The sequence below is a fragment of the Carex rostrata genome, chromosome 1 (assembly GCF_964058835.1).
Source record: "Carex rostrata chromosome 1, lpCarRost1.2, whole genome shotgun sequence".
Classification (NCBI taxonomy): Eukaryota; Viridiplantae; Streptophyta; class Magnoliopsida; order Poales; family Cyperaceae; genus Carex; species Carex rostrata.
The window spans coordinates 5,647,896-5,666,649 of NC_135918.1; the positions used below are offsets into that span (position 1 = coordinate 5,647,896).

At 33.8% G+C, this 18,754-nt stretch overlaps 2 protein-coding genes across 3 annotated transcripts; both read right to left on the reverse strand.

The window, feature by feature from the left end:
- Window positions 1–9,431: 9,431 nt before the first annotated feature.
- On the reverse strand, window positions 9,432–14,917 carry CSK (chloroplast sensor kinase). 2 transcript variants are annotated; one of them, XM_078302197.1, is made up of 9 exons: window positions 14,426–14,917; window positions 13,800–13,970; window positions 13,268–13,561; window positions 12,998–13,063; window positions 12,848–12,916; window positions 11,835–11,927; window positions 10,926–11,137; window positions 10,429–10,702; window positions 9,432–9,864 (listed from the first exon to the last, which is right to left on the reverse strand). In XM_078302197.1, the coding sequence occupies exons 1-9, from the start codon at window positions 14,768–14,770 to the stop codon at window positions 9,613–9,615; spliced, it is 1,776 nt and encodes a 591-aa protein (XP_078158323.1). In that variant the 5' UTR covers window positions 14,771–14,917; the 3' UTR covers window positions 9,432–9,612. The 2 variants fall into 2 exon arrangements, with proteins under 2 accessions (XP_078158323.1, XP_078158334.1); XM_078302208.1 differs by lacking the exon at window positions 12,848–12,916.
- A 1,354-nt stretch (window positions 14,918–16,271) lies between these two features.
- LOC144564689 (uncharacterized) lies at window positions 16,272–17,455 on the reverse strand. Its single transcript, XM_078314290.1, has 4 exons — window positions 17,419–17,455; window positions 16,761–17,329; window positions 16,468–16,688; window positions 16,272–16,377 (listed from the first exon to the last, which is right to left on the reverse strand). Exons 1-4 carry the CDS (start codon window positions 17,453–17,455, stop codon window positions 16,272–16,274), a joined length of 933 nt encoding a protein of 310 aa, XP_078170416.1.
- Window positions 17,456–18,754: the final 1,299 nt, after the last annotated feature.

An 18,754-nucleotide genomic window follows, 5' to 3' on the forward strand; every position in this document is an offset into this window, starting at 1 on the left:
GTTTTTAGATATACGCACGCAAGATCAGCATGAATCTTGATGCGAACATGCATGCATATTGAAGCGACGTGCACAGATCTTAATGCGATGAATGCATATCGGGATTGATTTAAGATCCGTGCAAGCTAGATCAACACGAATATTGAAGCGCTACGCACAGATTTTAATGCGACGCATGCATATCGAATGGTAGGGAACCCTTTAGATTTAAATTTGAGTTTGATGGGCTTTATATGCTTTTAATAAAGGGTAAAATGTGTATTTTAAAATTTTAGAATGAATTATAATATAAAAGACAATAAAATGGATAAATTTGTGAGTTTTTGAAGTTTAGAGGGGGAAATATGTAATTTCAAACTTTAAGGGTGAAATACATAATTTTGAAGTTGTTGAGGGGTATACGTGAAATTCCCCCAATTATTATTAACAATACGTATTTTTAAAATTTAGAGGGACAAATGCATAATTTTAAAGTTTTTGAAGGGTATACGTGAAATTCCCCCATAATAATTAATGAGTGAGGATATGGGCATATGTATCTTTATTTTTAATCCGAAACATTTAACATAATTTTTATATAAAAATATATTTCGGATCAAATTTTATATTTTTCAGATAGATAGAATTTACCCCGAGATTTTTATTTTTATCCAAAAAATAAATAATTTTATTATAAATAATCACGTTTTTCGAAAAAATTTATTTCTACCCAAACCGCATATATTATGTGCGGCCCGAATTAAAAATTCGGCCCGTATAGAATATATGCGGCCCGAAGGTAATTTTTGAGTGATGATATCTCACGATCTGTTTAGAAATTTTGTATGAAACTTCACAGTCTTGTTCTACGATGACAAGACTACATGTCGGTCAATTTTCATGAATTTTGAAGATGTTTTTCTATGTTAACCAGAGATGCAAAGTTGGACTCAGAAGCACTTCTTCAGCATTTCGGGCAATTTTTGAGTGATGATATCTCACGATCTGTTTGGAGATTTTAAATAAAACTTGACAATATTGTTCTACGATGTCAAGACTACATGTCGGTCAATTTTCATGAATTTTGAAGATGTTTTTCTATGTTAACCAAAGATGCAAAGTTGGACTCAGAAACACTTCTTCAGCAGTTTGAGCAATTTTTGAGTGATGATATCTCACGATCTGTTAGGAGATTTTAAATAAAACTTGACAGTATTGTTCTACGATGTCAAGACTACATGTCGGTCAATTTTTATGAATTTTGAAGATGTTTTCCTATGTTAACTAGAGATGCAAAGTTGGATTCAGAAACACTCCTTCAACAATTCGGGCAATTTTTTAGTGATGATATCTCATGATCTGTTTAGAGATTTTGTATGAAACAAGACTGTGAAGTTTTATTTAAAATCTCCAGAAATCATCACTAAAAAATTGCCCGAACTGCTAAAGAAGTGCTTCTGAGTCCAACTTTGTATCTCTAATTAAAATAGAAAAAAATCTTCAAAATTCATGAAAATTGACCAACATGTAGTCTTGACATCGTAGAACAAGACTGTGAAGTTTCATACAAAATCTCTAAACAGATCGTGAGATATCGTCACTCAAAAATTGCATCGGCCATTTGAAAAAAGCAAAAAAAAAAAAATTCGGACCGCAAATATTCTATGCGGTCCGAATTTTTAAATCCAAAAAAAAAAATCGGGCCGCATATATTCTATACGGTCCGAATTTTTAATTCGGGCCGCACAAAATATATGCGGTTTGGGTAGAAATAAATTTTTTCGAAAAACGTGGTTATTTATAATAAAATTATTTATTTTTTGGGTAAAAATAAAAATCTCGGGAATTTACCTGACACTCTTGACCTAAAGTATATATAAGTACTTCAATAAATACTTGCAATAATTGAGATTAATACTTTTAGACGTCTGACTTTGGCAATCTCTCATCTCTAATAAAAATAGTTGACCTCATAGTTATAAATACTTAAAAAATAAGATACAAATATTTAAAAAATAAGATATTAATATTTTGATGTGTAACTTGATATGATCAAATGTATGAAAATTAAACTTTGTACAGTGTGTGTGTGTGTCTACACACACTTCAGTGCATAAGTATAAGTACTTGCAATACTTATTATTAATACTTTTAAACATCATCCAACGTCATATGTAAAAAAATATCAAGTTTTGTGGTCCCCAGATAGTTATGACAATATTAATACTTTTAGAAACATAACCCCCCGATATAGTTTGAGTGCCCCCCCCAAGGTATTTATGGTGCGGGGACGTTTAAGGGATTTGATTGAAGGACGATAATTATTTACTAATTATTTACGTAATAATTGTTCACATCCATTGCATAGAGTTAAATAGTTGAGAATGACAATATTAATATTTGTAGAAAAAAAAATCCATTGCTGAAGTTTTGCGCCCCCCCCCCCCCCCCCCCCCCCCCCCCGGTAATTATGACCCTCCCAAAAATTATGGTGCGAGAATTTTAGTGCGGATATCATTATCAGTTTTCTAATAAAACTTCGTATAGGTCTATTAAATAGTATACAATAAAATCATTATGAAAAGTTAAAAAAAAAAATACAGAACTCATATATTCATGTATGGCATAAACATACATTAAATTTAATTAATGAGATATCGACACACGCGTGAATTAAACAATTAATTGCAAATTGCCGATTAATTGTCAATTTCTATCATCAATACTGATCCTCTGTCTTGTGAAGAACTCGTCGGCTTTAAAACCTATTTTGACCTATTCATCTAACACGAAAGTCGTTTGAAGTAAATCCGCTTTTCATTAGACATGTCGCCATTTTGACCAATAACACTTGAATATTGACTTATTTAATTAATAGGCTATTTTTTTTCTTTCTAAAATTAGAATTTTAGTCAATCTTGACACTCATGGTTTTTTTTAATAAATTATTTTAACAATTAGAAACAATTAATGTTGACATATTTATATTATCTTTTATCTTCCATTTGAACCACAAATTTAAAGTACAAATTGACCAATCCAACCCCTCAGGCCACAGCTCTCTCTGTCTCTATTCAATTTACTCGGCAAATTTGCTTCGTGGATATTTCCTATATTTCCCTTTTCTCGTGATGGTTTCCTAAACCTTTTTGTTGCTTTGTAATTTTGCCTTGTGGCTTCATTTAAGTAACGATGGCGCCAACGTCTGTATGGTAGGCCCAATATTACTAAGATGTAATTGAAGTCTAATCAATTCAACAACATATCCGATTAAAAAAAATCGCTACTTTGAACCTTATTAGGTATATATTTATATTTTAATTAACTAAATAAATAATTAGCCTACCTTGTATGTCTAGCACATATTGTGATAGATTTTATATTTCAACGGGGAAATATTCTTTTTGGTTATAAATCAAATTAAATAGGATTTATGTGGATGTTTATTTTGTAACTCTCAATATTAATCCTCAATTCGTTATCACACTACTCCACTATTATTGTCATTTATTATCTTATTTATTATTGTAATAGTTTTTTATGTATAATTTCTATCCTATAAATATATTATGTAATTGTTTTTTCTATATCTCTTGTTATTTACTTTACTTTTGTTGTAACTTTAATTAAATTTACAATAATTTTAAATTTACGTAAGAGATATCTATCAAGTTGATGTTGAAATTCAGAAAAGCTCTTATTAAGAAGTCTAAAAATGGTTAAAAGGAAATTTTTTTTTTTTTATATTTTTGCTACAAAATCTAAAAAAAAGTTGTTTAGTTGCGCTTTTAATAAGCTTCTGTAAATTTCATACTGGCTATTTCGCTCAACCTTGTCTCTGCCGAATTCGTATCCTCTGCGTTAACTCAAAAGAAATTCTTCTGAGTAAATTAATCTTAACCATCTGATCTGTTTTAAAATTGTGCAGACTAAATCTGTACTAATATTGAAAGACAACGATATGTTATAGGTAAGTGCCGAATTAGCTCCGTTTAAAACCAAACGGTTTATATTTATTAACCCAAAAGATTATCTTTTGAGTTAATGCAGAGGATACGCATTTGTCTCTGTCGAGTTCAAATCCTACAGGCATCATAAATTTCTAGTTTGAATTCAGACAGTCTCATCAGAATCTGAACCAATTTGACAGAGTTCAAATCCTACCTCTATGTAGTATTTGTGCGGATTTCAATCGGATGGTCCGGATTCATACTCAAAGTGCGTTACTGCCTCTCCCATTTTCTTATCTGTAAAAAAGACTCCTATCATGCAAGTCCCTTCCATTCTTGCTTTTAAATTAGAAAAAAAAATGTTTTGATAAGTTCATGTATGATAATTCGTTTCCCCAAGCAAATTGAACTGCCTAAATTTACTATGATTTGGTTATTTTATATACGTTTCATTAAATTTAAAGGGGTTGTGGTTATGATGAAATATCAAAACACATGTACTTTCTCAAATGAAAAAAAAATATCAAACACCGGTATATGGCTCTTCTGATGCTAACTAATTTTGTTTTTGTATCAAAATTTTAGAATAAAACTAGTGTATGCTATGTTTACTAAGAAGATTTGGTTAGCATAATTTTAAAATTTATTAGATTGATTTTGGACGACAAATTCAAATTGCTGAAACCGATCTACTTTACGATTGATTAATGTACATGCAAACTTTTGAAATTTTCGAACTTATTTTGTATAAAGTCAAGCGGTAAAATAAATAAATAAAATTTATAAGTTATTTTAATGCATTCATTTTCATCATTTTGTTATCACTTTACTTTATATAAAATACATCAAAAACTTTAAAATATTGCATGTGCACACATCACTCGTGAAGTATATCAGTTTTAACAGTTTTAATTCGTTATTTTGAAACCGATCTGATAAATTTTGAAGTTATGCTCACCAAACTCACTCAATGAGCATAATATACTTGCTAATTTTGCTCCAAAATTTAGCTACTTGCTTACTGAAGATATAGGTATATAATATATATTGATTAGTATAAATAATATTGAATATTTACTGATAAAAAGGATGAGAACAAATTAGAAAAGATATCTAATGAAAAATAATTCTCTGTGAAATTAAAAATTATAGAGATTTGACGAGAATGAGAACTAGCAGATTGAAAGTACGATGATAAACAAACTACACAGCACATTCATTTTCTTGTTTCATATCACCTGCTCTTTTACTTCTTTGTGATTTCTTTTGTCTAAAGCTGTCCTTATTTTTACTCTAGTCAAATGTGAAACTAATAAATTTAAATTAGAGAGACTGGAATATAAAATGCATAAAGTATAATCACTGAAATTTAAATTCAAATTTTCACAATTCTAAAGTTGAACTTTAACCACCAAACTACAATTACACATTTGACATTTGACGAATAACTGAACTAGACTCAATTAATTTTCAATATATATGAGATGGCTAAGCACTTTCTGGCATGGCCATAGATCCGTCCTAGACCAGCCATGATGGTTGCGGTTAATTTATTGTTAATGGATTTCCGGTCTGTTCTTTTATCGGTGAGTCATTAGTATATCAAAAGAAATATAGACGGTTATTATTGATTTTTTTTATTAAAAATATTACTGTAATTATACTTCTACAACAATATCTGGCTAGAACTAAGGATATCTAAACATGATGCGTTCTCTTTTCTTATTATATTTAAATGTTGAAATAAGATTTTCAATAATCTTTTAATTATTACAATCTAAATTATAAGATTTATTATAAAAAAATGTTATTGATTATATTTACTTTTCAAGACTTAAACCGTTTATAATAATCATATTTTGAGGAACTAAATTTTTTCATTAGCTGATTTACAAGACCATTTAAATTTGTTGAACTTCCAAGTTCTTTTTTCTTTCGAATTTCTTATGAAGGTAATTAAGAAAGATAACATCAATAATAATTGGATTAAATGCATGAAATTGACATGGAGGGATGATTAATTCCATACAAGAAAAAATATATTATTAATGAGATTAAGAAAACATTGAATCTTTTGGAAACAAACTTTATTGCTCATAAGTCATAACTCATAAGTTGACGCTTCTGCCATTATGTAACGAAATCTGATTATTTAATAAATTAGATATTTATATTAAGATGATATAATATTTATGAATTATGATAGATGAACAAGGACAGAATTAAGCCTAGATAATTGAAATCTGCATTTGATCTGATCTGCATAAAAGCGTGATTTTAGAAACCAGAAAGAAATCCTGATGCAGATGGTCAAAGAGCAGCCATCACTTAATAGCAAGTAGCAGCTCTCTTGAATGAATATAAAGAAAGCCACGAAAGAAGTTGATTCTAACATTAATTGTCCACGCGGATATTTTCAAGCTGATATATTATACGCGGATATTATCAAGTTCAAATGCCTTTTGTCTTAAATTTCAAAGTCCAAACAGTTGGTTCGTCGATTCGCTCAATATGATCTTCAAATTAAGATACGAGACCAAATTTTATATTTTTTTAATCTTTATATATTTTCCATATAGGTACGAAATCATGCTTCTAGACCATCCAAAATAGTGTTTTGTATCTATCTAAAATATATATAAAATTTGATCTATAAGCATATTTTAATATGAATATTATGTAGAGCGTTTAAATCGACTGTTTGGACTTTGAAAACAGAGATAAAAAATATAAAGCACAACGAGACTAGAAAGACACGAGGCACTTGAACCCTCCTCATTATGTATGTGGTGCATAAAATTTTGATAAAAATATATTTATGGTATGAGTGTATGTTCATGTTTTAAATTAATTGGATTCATATATGCCGACATTTTTATTGATAACCAACTTTAAATATATTTTACCACAAATAACCAAAAAAAATTTAACTTTTATTAAAAATACCCAAAACTACAATAAAAATATTGTGGTTTGGAATTTTTTTATTTTTCATTTTTTGCACTATAAAAACTCCGTCTCTCTCTCCTCCCTCTCAAAATCACCAGAACCCCACAATATCATTTTTTTTTTGGCTTTTTATAAACTCTATATCATGTTTTTCAAAACCCCACAATATCATGTATTTTAGAACCATAGGTAATAATCAGTTTGAGTTTTCTGATTGTCTGGGAGGAAAGGAAGGAGATGATTGTGATAAGCAACACGTTGAGGAGGTTAGAGATGCGATCGATTGGGTCAAAATCTGTTGGCGAGTTTTGAAAAAAAATAATAATAAATGATTTTGAACTTCAATATGTAATTCTTGATATCTCTCTTTGAATTTTGAAAAAAAAAAATTATTATCGTGTAAATGACATATATTAAACAATCATAGATAATTTTAATGATCTTTGAATAATAAATTAAACATATGAAACATGAAACAATAACCCATTAAAAAAATAAGCAAACACACACAATAAATAGTAAATGTATTTTAAAATAATTATATGAGTAATTCTTGAATAATCTCTTAGACTTTAAAAAAAATTAATACAGGTAATTGTATGTCTACCGTTGATGAATAACTTAAACTAAATTTTTGAGGCACTAAAAGATATTTTTTTGCAATTCTGTTTCTGTCAGGTGCCCGGGGAAGATCGAAAGATCCCCGGACAAGGTCCCGACCGTCTCGTCCCCCCTTTCCAAATTGGGGTTATACACGCAAATCCGACTTTCCTAGCCAAAATTATGGATGTTTAAAGTTTTTTTTTTTTTTTTTAAAACGATACTTCCATGCAAAAACACCGATAACGCAGCGATGCTTTATGCCCGCTTAACGACGATAGAAGTGCATCGATGTTTTATTGCCAAAACATCAGTGACACACTCATGCTCTCTAAACAGCCATAACTTTATTATGACCAAAATATTGATGATGCACCTATGCAGATTGACTATAACTCTAATTTTTTGCATAAATATTTTTTTTGTCGCCTCCAAAATCGCCTTCTCTTCCCCTCTTTGATATCTGGTGATTTTGAGAGAGAGGAGAGAGAAACATATTTTTTTATAGTGCAAAAACCAATAAATAAATCCCAAACCGCAATAAAATATTGTTGTTTGAGTATTTTTAATAAAATTCAAAACTTGATTATTTGTGGTAAAATATATTTTTTTTTTGAAAATGTGGTAAAATATATTTAAAGTTGGTTATTAATAAAAATGTCGGTCATATATGATAATAATATCTGGGTAAGGCTAAGGTGCTATGGGTTGCATAGAGACCTACGGTGCTACGGCTCAATATTCGAGTTTTCAAAATCCAAACGGTCGATCCGAACCGTTCATTTTGTTCTCCATATTAATATGTGTCTGGAGACCAAATTTTACTATTTTTTTAAATAGGTAAAAAATTAGTTGATCTAAAAAATTATGCCTCATTCAGATATTTGATTTTCTACCTATCTAAAAAAATAGTAAAAAAATTCCAAAAAATGTAAAATTTGGTCTCCAAACACATATTAATATGGAGAACAAGATGAACGGTTCGGATCGACCGTTTAGATTTTGAAAACTCGAATATTGAACCGTAGCACCGTAGGTCGCTATGCAACCCATAGCACCTTAGCCTTACCCATAATATCTTTGGAAAAAGATTGGACTAATGCTATATAGATAATTTAATATCTTATAAAAAACACAGCAAATCAGTATTTTTTTTTCAGACTATTATTATTGAATGGAAACACAATCGTATAATTGTAAATAACAAAAAATTAACGTTTTCAAACTATTAAAATTAGTACTCTTTCATACTATTGCAATCAGTACTGTTTCTATATTAATTTGGATTGTTTGACTATATATGTGATTCAATAATGCAATCCTGAATCAGATGGTTAATCGAAATTCTTATCTTCTTCTGCACAAGTTTTTTTCTTCACCGGCCAATGACCTGGGTACAGATTAATAGAGTATAAAAAAATAAAAAAATAAAAAACTTATGGGCTGCACGAAACCAAAACAACATTGTCAATATCTCTACCCAATAACCCATGGCTACTGTTTTGTTGAGAAGAAGTTGTGTTAATGAAGATCGTGGAATTTTGTGGTGACATGGAATTCGTTTTTTTTTAACTAAATAGTTATATTTTTAGGATTTAATGATAAAAAAAATTAAAGACAGCTAACAGAGGAAGGCACGAAGCTGAGCACCAAAGAAAAACGGAGGAATTGACGTACAACAATTTAGAGATACTGACGCGTACAAAGGGAAATTAATTCTTATTGCAGCACATTTTTCGTATATGACTGTACAATGTACATTAATGTAATGCTAATACTTACTAATATGCATATGCACGGCTTCCTTTTTATTTGGTGGGGTGGGGAAGGGGGCTCTATTTAACTCTGTCTCTAATACAGTGTCCGTAGTTGTCCCGTTCGCACTGAGATGATTTGAAAACCTTTCAAGTTTCAACTATTATATCATGCTAAGAAAAATAACTTGTCGAGAAAGAGTCAGGTGAATTCCGGTGACCATTATCCCATTGGCTCAACCATAAGATCAGTACAGCTGACAGTATATACCTAAGTTCTACTCTATATACAGCAATTTTCCAAGATGGTGAACTACTAAAACATTAAATAGCCAGTAATAAACTCACAAGTCAGAACAGCATTTGCTTTATGTGAAGAGTTATGCATCTTGAGCTTCCTCGGCTAAAGAACTTGACTGCAGAGAAGGCAACCACAGCTCTATTCGGGTCCCACCTGTACCAAAAGCTGCATCAACCTTTCGCGGTGATATTACATGCACAACACAGCCAAAACTCTCTAAGATTTCTCGAGCAACAGTTAGGCCAGCTCTGAAATTCAATGCCATGTTGTCTTCTAGCATGCCTTCTGCTAATAGATCCGTGCCGAATGGTGTGAGGGAGTACATCTGGGTCTGCCATGGGCAAAATAATAAAAACAAAATAAGGCTGCTGTATGCACCAAAATTTATTAATTGGGCTTCTCTTTTGGTAACCAAAAAAGTCTGCCATGCCATTTGCAAAAAAATTGCGTATAAATTAATCAAAGATCATTTAATAAAACAGAATTTTTGTCCATGATCAAAACAATGCAAAAGATCCTCCAGCTTATTAAATATATAAGTAAATAAACAAATTACTTAGTTGAATTTCACAGACATCACGTAAGAAGCATTCTCTTCCGTTAATGATAAAAACAAGCAAAAATAAACCCTCTTGTAGTATTCATATTTGCATTTTCTTTTAAAATATCAGCATAGTAAAACTTCAGAATTTACTATGCAATTAGCCATTTTGTTTGACCAAGTTCTTGCACTAGTGTACAATCCTAATGCTTTAAGCACCAAATAATCATCAGATTATTTTTGGTTTTGCTCAACAAAGCAACCTCGGAAGGCAGCTGCCATTTTCCAATTTCTCAACACAGGAGTGGTTTTGTCAATTTGCTAAAGATAGTAATTTGTGAAGTTGGACATTACCAAGTATGGCACATCTGGCCCATCATCATCTATTACAACAAGAGCGCCACCTGCAGGAGCTCCACCTGCGAAAATCTTAACTTGACCCCCAATCTGTGTGCGCAAAAGCGCTCCTTCAATGAGGTTGCTGAGTGCTTGCCTCAGAGCTGATTCTTCAACAGCAACTAGTAGAGAAGTAGAGGTCCCACTGAGTTCCACCTTTCGATTTTGCTTGTAAGCCAGTGCAACTGCAGCTCCGACCAGATCTTTTAAAACTTCAGAGACATCACATGGTCTACCTAACATGAACAAACCCTCAGGAAGTCATGTCTGTGGTACAAACTGAAATCTCTACATATAATAGATAATTTTTTCATATATTGATGCTTATACCCAACCTAGAGAAGGTTCAAGTTGCAAATCTCAATTACTCAGTTAGCACAAAATGTGGAAAACAACAAGTGAAAATCATAGGTATATAGGAACCACTACCCTAACAGTCGGAGTAACAATAATACCTCGTGTTATTTTGTTGGAGAGGTACGAGCCAAAGAGGTGGCATGGGAATTTCTATATCGTGCTTCAGTGAATCAAATTTGATTATGCTTTCTGTTTTGGCATCCCCAGAACTGTTATCTGGTAGAAAAGATGTCTCAGGATTTGATGGTACATTTGTTTTTTGCCCATTCATTTGCTTCAATGTATCTTCATTGTGCCGAAATATGTTACGCTATAAATGCAAAATAACAAAAATGATGAATCAAAGTTAAGTACATTAAGAGTTAGGTTATCGTAAAAACATTTATTTTTTGGTTGAAATACAAATGGTCCAAACTTGCTTTTTCGTCTTTGACGATTAATTCAAACCATCCAATGAGATATAATAAAACCTTGTCAGAAACGAAGTTCTATTATTCTAGAATTGGTTTATAAATTTTTCAGATTTTTTAAGATGCTTCATTTCTTTAATATTTTAGAGCCATTTTGAAAATCTGAAAAAAAATAGTAAATCTTGACTTCCTACAAGATTTTGATAGGTAAACCACATTTTATACCTTGGATAGACCACTTACATGTGAAAAATAAAGAATTGGACAATTTATATTATATCCAAAATACAAACATTATTAAAATAGCCCAACTCAGTAAAACAAATAAGCATATATAAAATTGAAGCTATCATCAATAACCTTGGAAAACAAGAAATATCTCACATGCCACTAGGAGCTATTTGTTTTTATTCATCTTTAAAGATAAACAGTGATAATGGAGAGGAAATTTTGGTTATCTCCGACATAGGAGGAAGGAAAGAATATTTTCATATATAGTAGGGATAATGCACTTATCTCCTATTGTTTGCAGGTGTATATTTAAGAGAATAGTGGAAAAAGAACCACCAAACTAAATTCTATCAGGAAAAGTTCTACCTTGGTGAGGTAAACAACTTCTTGCATTTGTTGTAATGCATCTCTCATATGATCACCTTGAATGAGTATATCTTCAGCTATATCATGAGGAATCTACATTAAATTGCCAAAAGAAGCACAAAATATTAGCAAATGACATATGTCTCATGTAAATTTGAGTTCCCCGCCATCTACTAATTTTAATTTTGCAAACTACAACCAGTGTCATGTTATATTTTCAAATAACACCCATAATGTTGCATATGAGCAATTACCATGCAACATTTGCAAGATAATAACAATCGGCACCCAGACCTTCAAAAGAAAAAAAAGGTTAAGACACTCAAACATTTTTCCGGAGAGCTGGAAAGATCATCCATTAAATTTGACATATATATCCACTGGTCTGGTGAATTTCTTTTTTCCATATGCCCAAGTTGAACTATAGAAACTAGGGTGGTTCTAGCATACTGAAAGTACACATTCATTTCTTGAATAGTATTGCTCAAATTAGATAATTAGAATTGTAGATGTGTTTTGAATTTAGATTGAATTAAAAGACATTTAACATTCCATCAAACGATTATAATATTTAACAGTAGAATTTTAATGACTTTATGATGAATGACCAATCAAATTTCAAATTGCCTCAAATTTGATACATGTCCTTATCTAAACAGTTGTTGAACATATCTACAATTTTAATTTTTCAATATAAAGAATATCTTATAAGATATCAAATCAATGTAGCATAAGAGCTGGAAGTACACTAGAATTATCCATAAATCTAAATCAAGCCGACAAATGTGACCTTCAATGAACTATTAATAAAGTAAATTGTTACTTTAAAATAAAAACATCAGTGATAACTAATTCAGTTGCTTGATTTGCCGTGTTGCAAACTAAGGTTTACTTATACAAACCAAACAATGTTGCGTGTCCAATGCAAAAGTGCCAAATGCGGGTGTTATTTGCACATAAGGAATGAAAGTCTGCTTTTAAATTGAACAACAGAACTGGTCCAGTTTTCTTACTTGGCTTCTCTCGACATAAGTAGTCAGCATATTTGCCAGAGCTCTGATACTAGAAAGTGGTCCATGTATCTGCACAAATTTCGTAGATTTTAGAAAGCGACACAGGAAAAAGTAGACCAAAATACAAAACAGACAAGAAAAGGAAATGACCTGCTCAACCAATTGGCTCATTCTCACATTATTTTGCCATGATGTTTGTTGAAGTAACATCGCTTTCTGAAATAAAGAAAAGAAAAAGAAGAAGTTAGAATCGCAGATAAGGTCAAATAAAAATATTAGCAGTACAAGCAAAAAATGAATCGGAAAAGCAGAGGTCCAATAAAAAAACTAACGAAAATGAAAAGAAATAAGTAAATTAATCAAATAAAGTCCCGAGTATAAGAAGAAAGAACTGTAAAAGGGAAAAGTGATTAATCTTACCTGATCCATGACATATGCAGTAGCCAAAGATTGAGAAATCCTTACAGCCCGAGATCTCTCCTCAAGAGTAATCTGACATGTTTTCACTAAATCTTCTTGATATGGTTGAATCTCCAATGAATTCCCATACGAGTAGTTACTTTGTGGTAAATTAGGTACCTCCCCTTGTGTGCTTTCTGAGTTCATGCATGTCTCAGATTTAACATTTGGAAGCTCTGCAACTAGAAAGCCCACAATGAATGGATGCTTCACCAAAGGAAGAACCATGGCCCCATATTCAGGTACAAAGTCAAGCTGCACATCATAAAATTCACATGCATGTAACTCAGCTAACAGAAATATGTTTAAGTACCAAATGTGATAGAACATTGTTGGGATTATCAATTAGAGCAAAGAGGCGATTATACAGTAATTTATTCACAACAGTTCACCAGCCAAAAGGAAAAACAATGCAGTGAAAGAGATTCAAACTTGATGAACCAGTGACTGGTACACATGGTAAATGGAAAATCATATTTTCTTAGGAACTTACTTCTTGTTTACATAAAGATGCTTCTACGCCTCTTAAACCCGCAACAACTGAAAAATTACAGATTAATATCACACAGTCTGAGCTGTCAGAGACATCGATCCCAGGAAAGAAAACAACTCTTCGTAATTCTAGCTGATCCATGATGTAACTACCGGCTGGCCTCACATAAACCTATAAAAGAGTACATGAACTAAGATATAATCCTAGCAACTATTACAACAAAATCAACAATAATATTTGATACTATCTTAAAAATATACAAACCATTATATTTTTTCAGGCTTAACTATTTGCCCATAAAATAGTTTGATGATCACTGCACACAGTTTCTAATTTGGAACCAATTAATCAACTAATATGCCATTTGCTCAGTTACATTGTTAATGTTGTATCAATTAAAACAAGTATCCTCCAGCTCCATTATTTTACTGTTTTTCCTTTGTATTGAAAAAGTACAGCAACATTTTAATCACATCCTTTTTCTATTCTTTTATTGACCTGTGCCTTTAGTTCTCCCCTTCTCTTCCTCTCAAACATTCTTGTGGAGCACAACCTAACTCTGATAGCACTGTCAATCCTTTGACAATCCAAACGCACCAAAAGAGTATAAGAAATAAGTAACTAACCGACAGGATAGCGTCCGCTGAGACGACCATACGAAATAGCTGGAGCTGTTCAATGCACAGACGCTGGAAATCAGAGCTGGGCATGAGAGGGCCACCCTTCCCAGCCTCCTCATCGAACCGACGGCGCGAGAACTCCACCGGCGAGGTTGACGACGCCCGGCGGATGGCCGCCGCAACGGCCGCGGCTGATACTGGGCTCAGCTCCTCTTCCTCCTTCGTGTTAGCCACAGGAAGTGCAACTGCGTGGTTCCGTAAAAGGGGACGAATCTGCGTACGGTGCTTGGCAAAAGCGGGAAGGAGGAGGCGCAAGGAAAGGCGAGGATGGTAGTAACTGGAGGGGAGCATGGTGTAGAGAGGAGGGAAATCGAACTGGAGAGAAGCGTGTAGCCAGTGATGGGCTGATGGCTAGCTCGATGTTTGGCGCTGGCGCTATAGCACCATGGGTGCACGCCTCGTGGCAAGAGAACTAGAGCGGGTTTATCTTCCACGGTCTGATCGAGTTCGGATATCCTAAAGTAACCCAATTTATGAGTTTAGATCAGGACCGTCCGATTCGAGTCGGGCCGTCAGATTAAAGAGTCCCCGTGCGCTCCATCTCATACTCGATTTGTCCAGATTTCAATTGAACGGTCCATATAAAAACTAAAAATTTGGATTACTTTAGGGTATCCCACCCCGGTCGGATCTTATCTCCACCGCAAAACTGGACGGCTCTGGTCGATACAGTAAATATATTGACGAAGATATTTCGACTTCATACAGCGTAGAAACAATAACGTTAAAATAAAAAAAATATATGACTTGTGTGCTGCTTGAAGTCAAAAGAGTTCTGTTGATATATTTACCCACTGAACATTTTTTTTTTTTACACCATGTTTGGATGGAGAGTAGAGGAGGGGAGGGAATGGAATAGATAGAAAACTCTCTCGAATCGTGTTTGGTTGACAAAATTATAGAGGAGGTGAAGAGTATAGGAGGGGAAATGATTAACCTTATATAACTGTAATCAATAGAATTGATTTTTCTCTCGATTTGAGGTATAACAGATGGAAAGAAATTGTGTTACAAATATTTTCAGAAAAAAATGATACAAATACCCTGTCCTATATATCTTATTCCTATATAATTATCATTCAACTTTTTTTTACCAGAGACCTAGCAGCCACCGTAGTCACCATAGTCCGTTTTTTTTTTTTGTACCACCGTGATAAATCAGAATTAAATCAATACCACCCGTTAATTCCGAATTCAGATTCCGCCACGTTCGCACAGTAGATCTGCGAACGGGTCGCTACCCGTTCGCGTAATGGATAAGCGGACTAACCCGTTCCCGACTGACCCGTTCCCGACGACCCGTGCGCGTAACTGATCTGCGGACGGATGACCCGTGCGCGATTTGACCCGTTCCCGACGACCCGTTAGCGATCTGACCCGTTAGCGATCTGACCCGTTCCCGACGACCCGTTCGCACTATAGATATGCATACGTGGCAAATCCGGATAAAAACCCCTCCGCAGTGGTTTTTTTACGCTGTCCCTGTCTCCGCAGCAGCGTCCAGCACAGTAAAAAGGTAAAAAAAAATTTATTAATTTAATTTTGTTAAATAATTTAATTTAATTTAGTTATTAAGTAGTTTAGTTTTATTAGATAGTTTATTTTAGTTAGGTACCAAAATAGTTGTATATAAATTAGATTAATTTTTTTTCTAGTTTTAGGTAGTTTATTTTTGTTAGGTACCAGAATAATTGTATATTGTAAATTAGATCAAAATTAGGTACCAAAATAGTTGTATATTGTAAATTAGATCAAAATTAGGTACCAAAATAGTTGTATATTGTAAATTATATCAAACCAGCTGACACACTTGTAATTGCACAGCCGTCTCACTTCTTTGCTCAAACCAGCTGACACACTTGTAGAATGTCTCCTCAATGATTGCAGCAACTGGTAATCTATGAGAAAACAATAATAAAACAATAATAAAAATTACAACTAAGTGCAGAAAACAATAATAAAAAATAGGAGGATTACAAAATACAAACCTGCTAGAAGTTTTGAAGACATGGTTGAGCGATTCGGAACAGTTGCTAGTCATTATTTCCCAGCGAGATCCATCATCCATAGCTTGATACACCTTCCATGGCTTAGGCAGTTCTTCCTCATCATTTTCATTATATTTGCCACATGTATCCAAATAAGCCAACCAAGCAGGATTTCGCCTCCCGATTGCATCAAGTCCTTCTTGCAATCTTCTTCTCTTCTTCTTTTTAACCATAACCTTGAAAAAAGTGGAAGCTACCTTATCCTTAGTGTGCTTTCCAAAATTCTCAAACACATGTTGAGAGCAGTAGCGGTGAGCACACTCTCCTTTCTCCTCACACCAACCCAAATCATCTTGAATAAACACATTTTTTATGCCCTTGTGTCGGTCAGATACCACACACATGTATCTATTTCGCCCAATTACAAACTCCCGCACCCACTTCATGAACCATCCCCAATTCTCAAAATCCTCGTTCTCTACCAGTCCAAATGCTAACGGGATTAACTGATTCTCTGCATCATATCCGGTTACAATTAACAGCTTACCCTTGTATCTGCCAGACAAGAAACAAGCATCGATACTGATGACGGGTCTGAGGTGACCGACTACGGCAATACATGGTCCCCATGCCCATGCTGCTCTCATGAAAAAACGATACCCTGGCTTAGTGGTTGGCTTTGAAACAATTTTATATTGGGTTCCCGGATTTGACCTTTTTATTGCCTCCAACAAAGGGACAATCAGCCCGTAAGACCCTTCCCAACTACCAAAGGCCCGAGCAATTGCTAACTCTTTACCACGCCATAATTTGTTGTACTTTGGAACAATACCCTCGTACCTTTCAGCGCATAAGTCAGCGACTGCCCGGATAGAAATATCAGCATTTTTTTCCAATGACAATTTTATACAGTTGGCGACCATAGCGGACGTCAACTGTGCATGATCTAACCTGGATGCCGATGCGTGACATGTGTGCTTAGCCACATTCTTCGTGATGGCCCAAGTATTACCAAAGCCTGTAGCCCTCACAACCAACGCCCACCTGCACCGGGCGCTAACACACTTGTACCTCAACCTGGTGGTATCTCTGTGTGTATTTTTAATCTCCCTATTTTGTTTGATGTGCCAGTGGTTAATTGTATCTTTCATCTTATCCTTGTTGTCATATGTCATCCCCTCAGACAATTCATGTCTTTCTCCCTTTTATTGTACAAACGAAACAACAAAAAATAAACAACATCAATTTAATAACAACATTTTAATAATTAAATTAAAATTAAATATAATTTAACAAATATACCTCACAAGTCGCAAAAAAAGAGCTATCGGCCTCTCCAAACCCTGATGTGTCATGAAATTGCTCAAACGGATGTCTTTCCCCACGATCCACTATAGGCCACTTCCGTCTACCAAGCACAGGAATACCAATATCCTCATCACTGTGATCTGATACCCCACCGTCCCCATTATCATCCCAATTAGCCTCTGCCTCCATTTCTTCAGGATCATCGTCCGTATTGTCAGCATAATAAAGCCGTTCAGGGGTTTCAGATCGCTCCCTTTCAGATTGGACTCGGCTAGAGGATGAGGATGGAATCTGAGATCGACCCCTGTCAGATTGGACCCTACTAGGGCCCGCTACACATGGGGCCCGACTAGAACCCGCTACAGATGGGGCCCGGCTAGGACCCGTTACAGATTGCTCGAGCCCCAAACCCTGAGTCAACTACAACAATTGCCTAGTATTCTGTCTGGAGTTATGTCTAGAGTTTTGTCTGGGGTTGGCTACAACATATAACTCCAGGAACTTGAAAGTCATATTCATTGTCATTTGGACATATAACTGCCAACTGCTATCGTCTTGTACCGGTAGCTGTTGGAACCAGGTTTGATTGCCTTGGCCAATATTAATTCTTGCGGTAATTATCAGTTCATAATTACGGTGGTCAATACCGAGTTGTTGGTACACTTCCCTATTTAAACCTCTAAAATCCAAATCAGGTCGAATATTAAACATTTTCGGCACTTGGTGGCTATAATAAGCGCCATTTGGTCCTTGTAATACTTCACCATCAAAATAACAAGCAATTCCAATCATAATTTGTTGAATAAACCTAATAATAAAAAATAACTAAATTAAAACAACTACAAAAAATAAATTAAAAAAAAAAGGATGAAAAGGAAAAAAAACCTACCTATGCAGCAGCTTCGGTGAAAATGAGGGTGTAGAATGCTCTGCAGAACTGATCTTCTATATAGGGAGAATCTGCCACGTGCGCAGATCA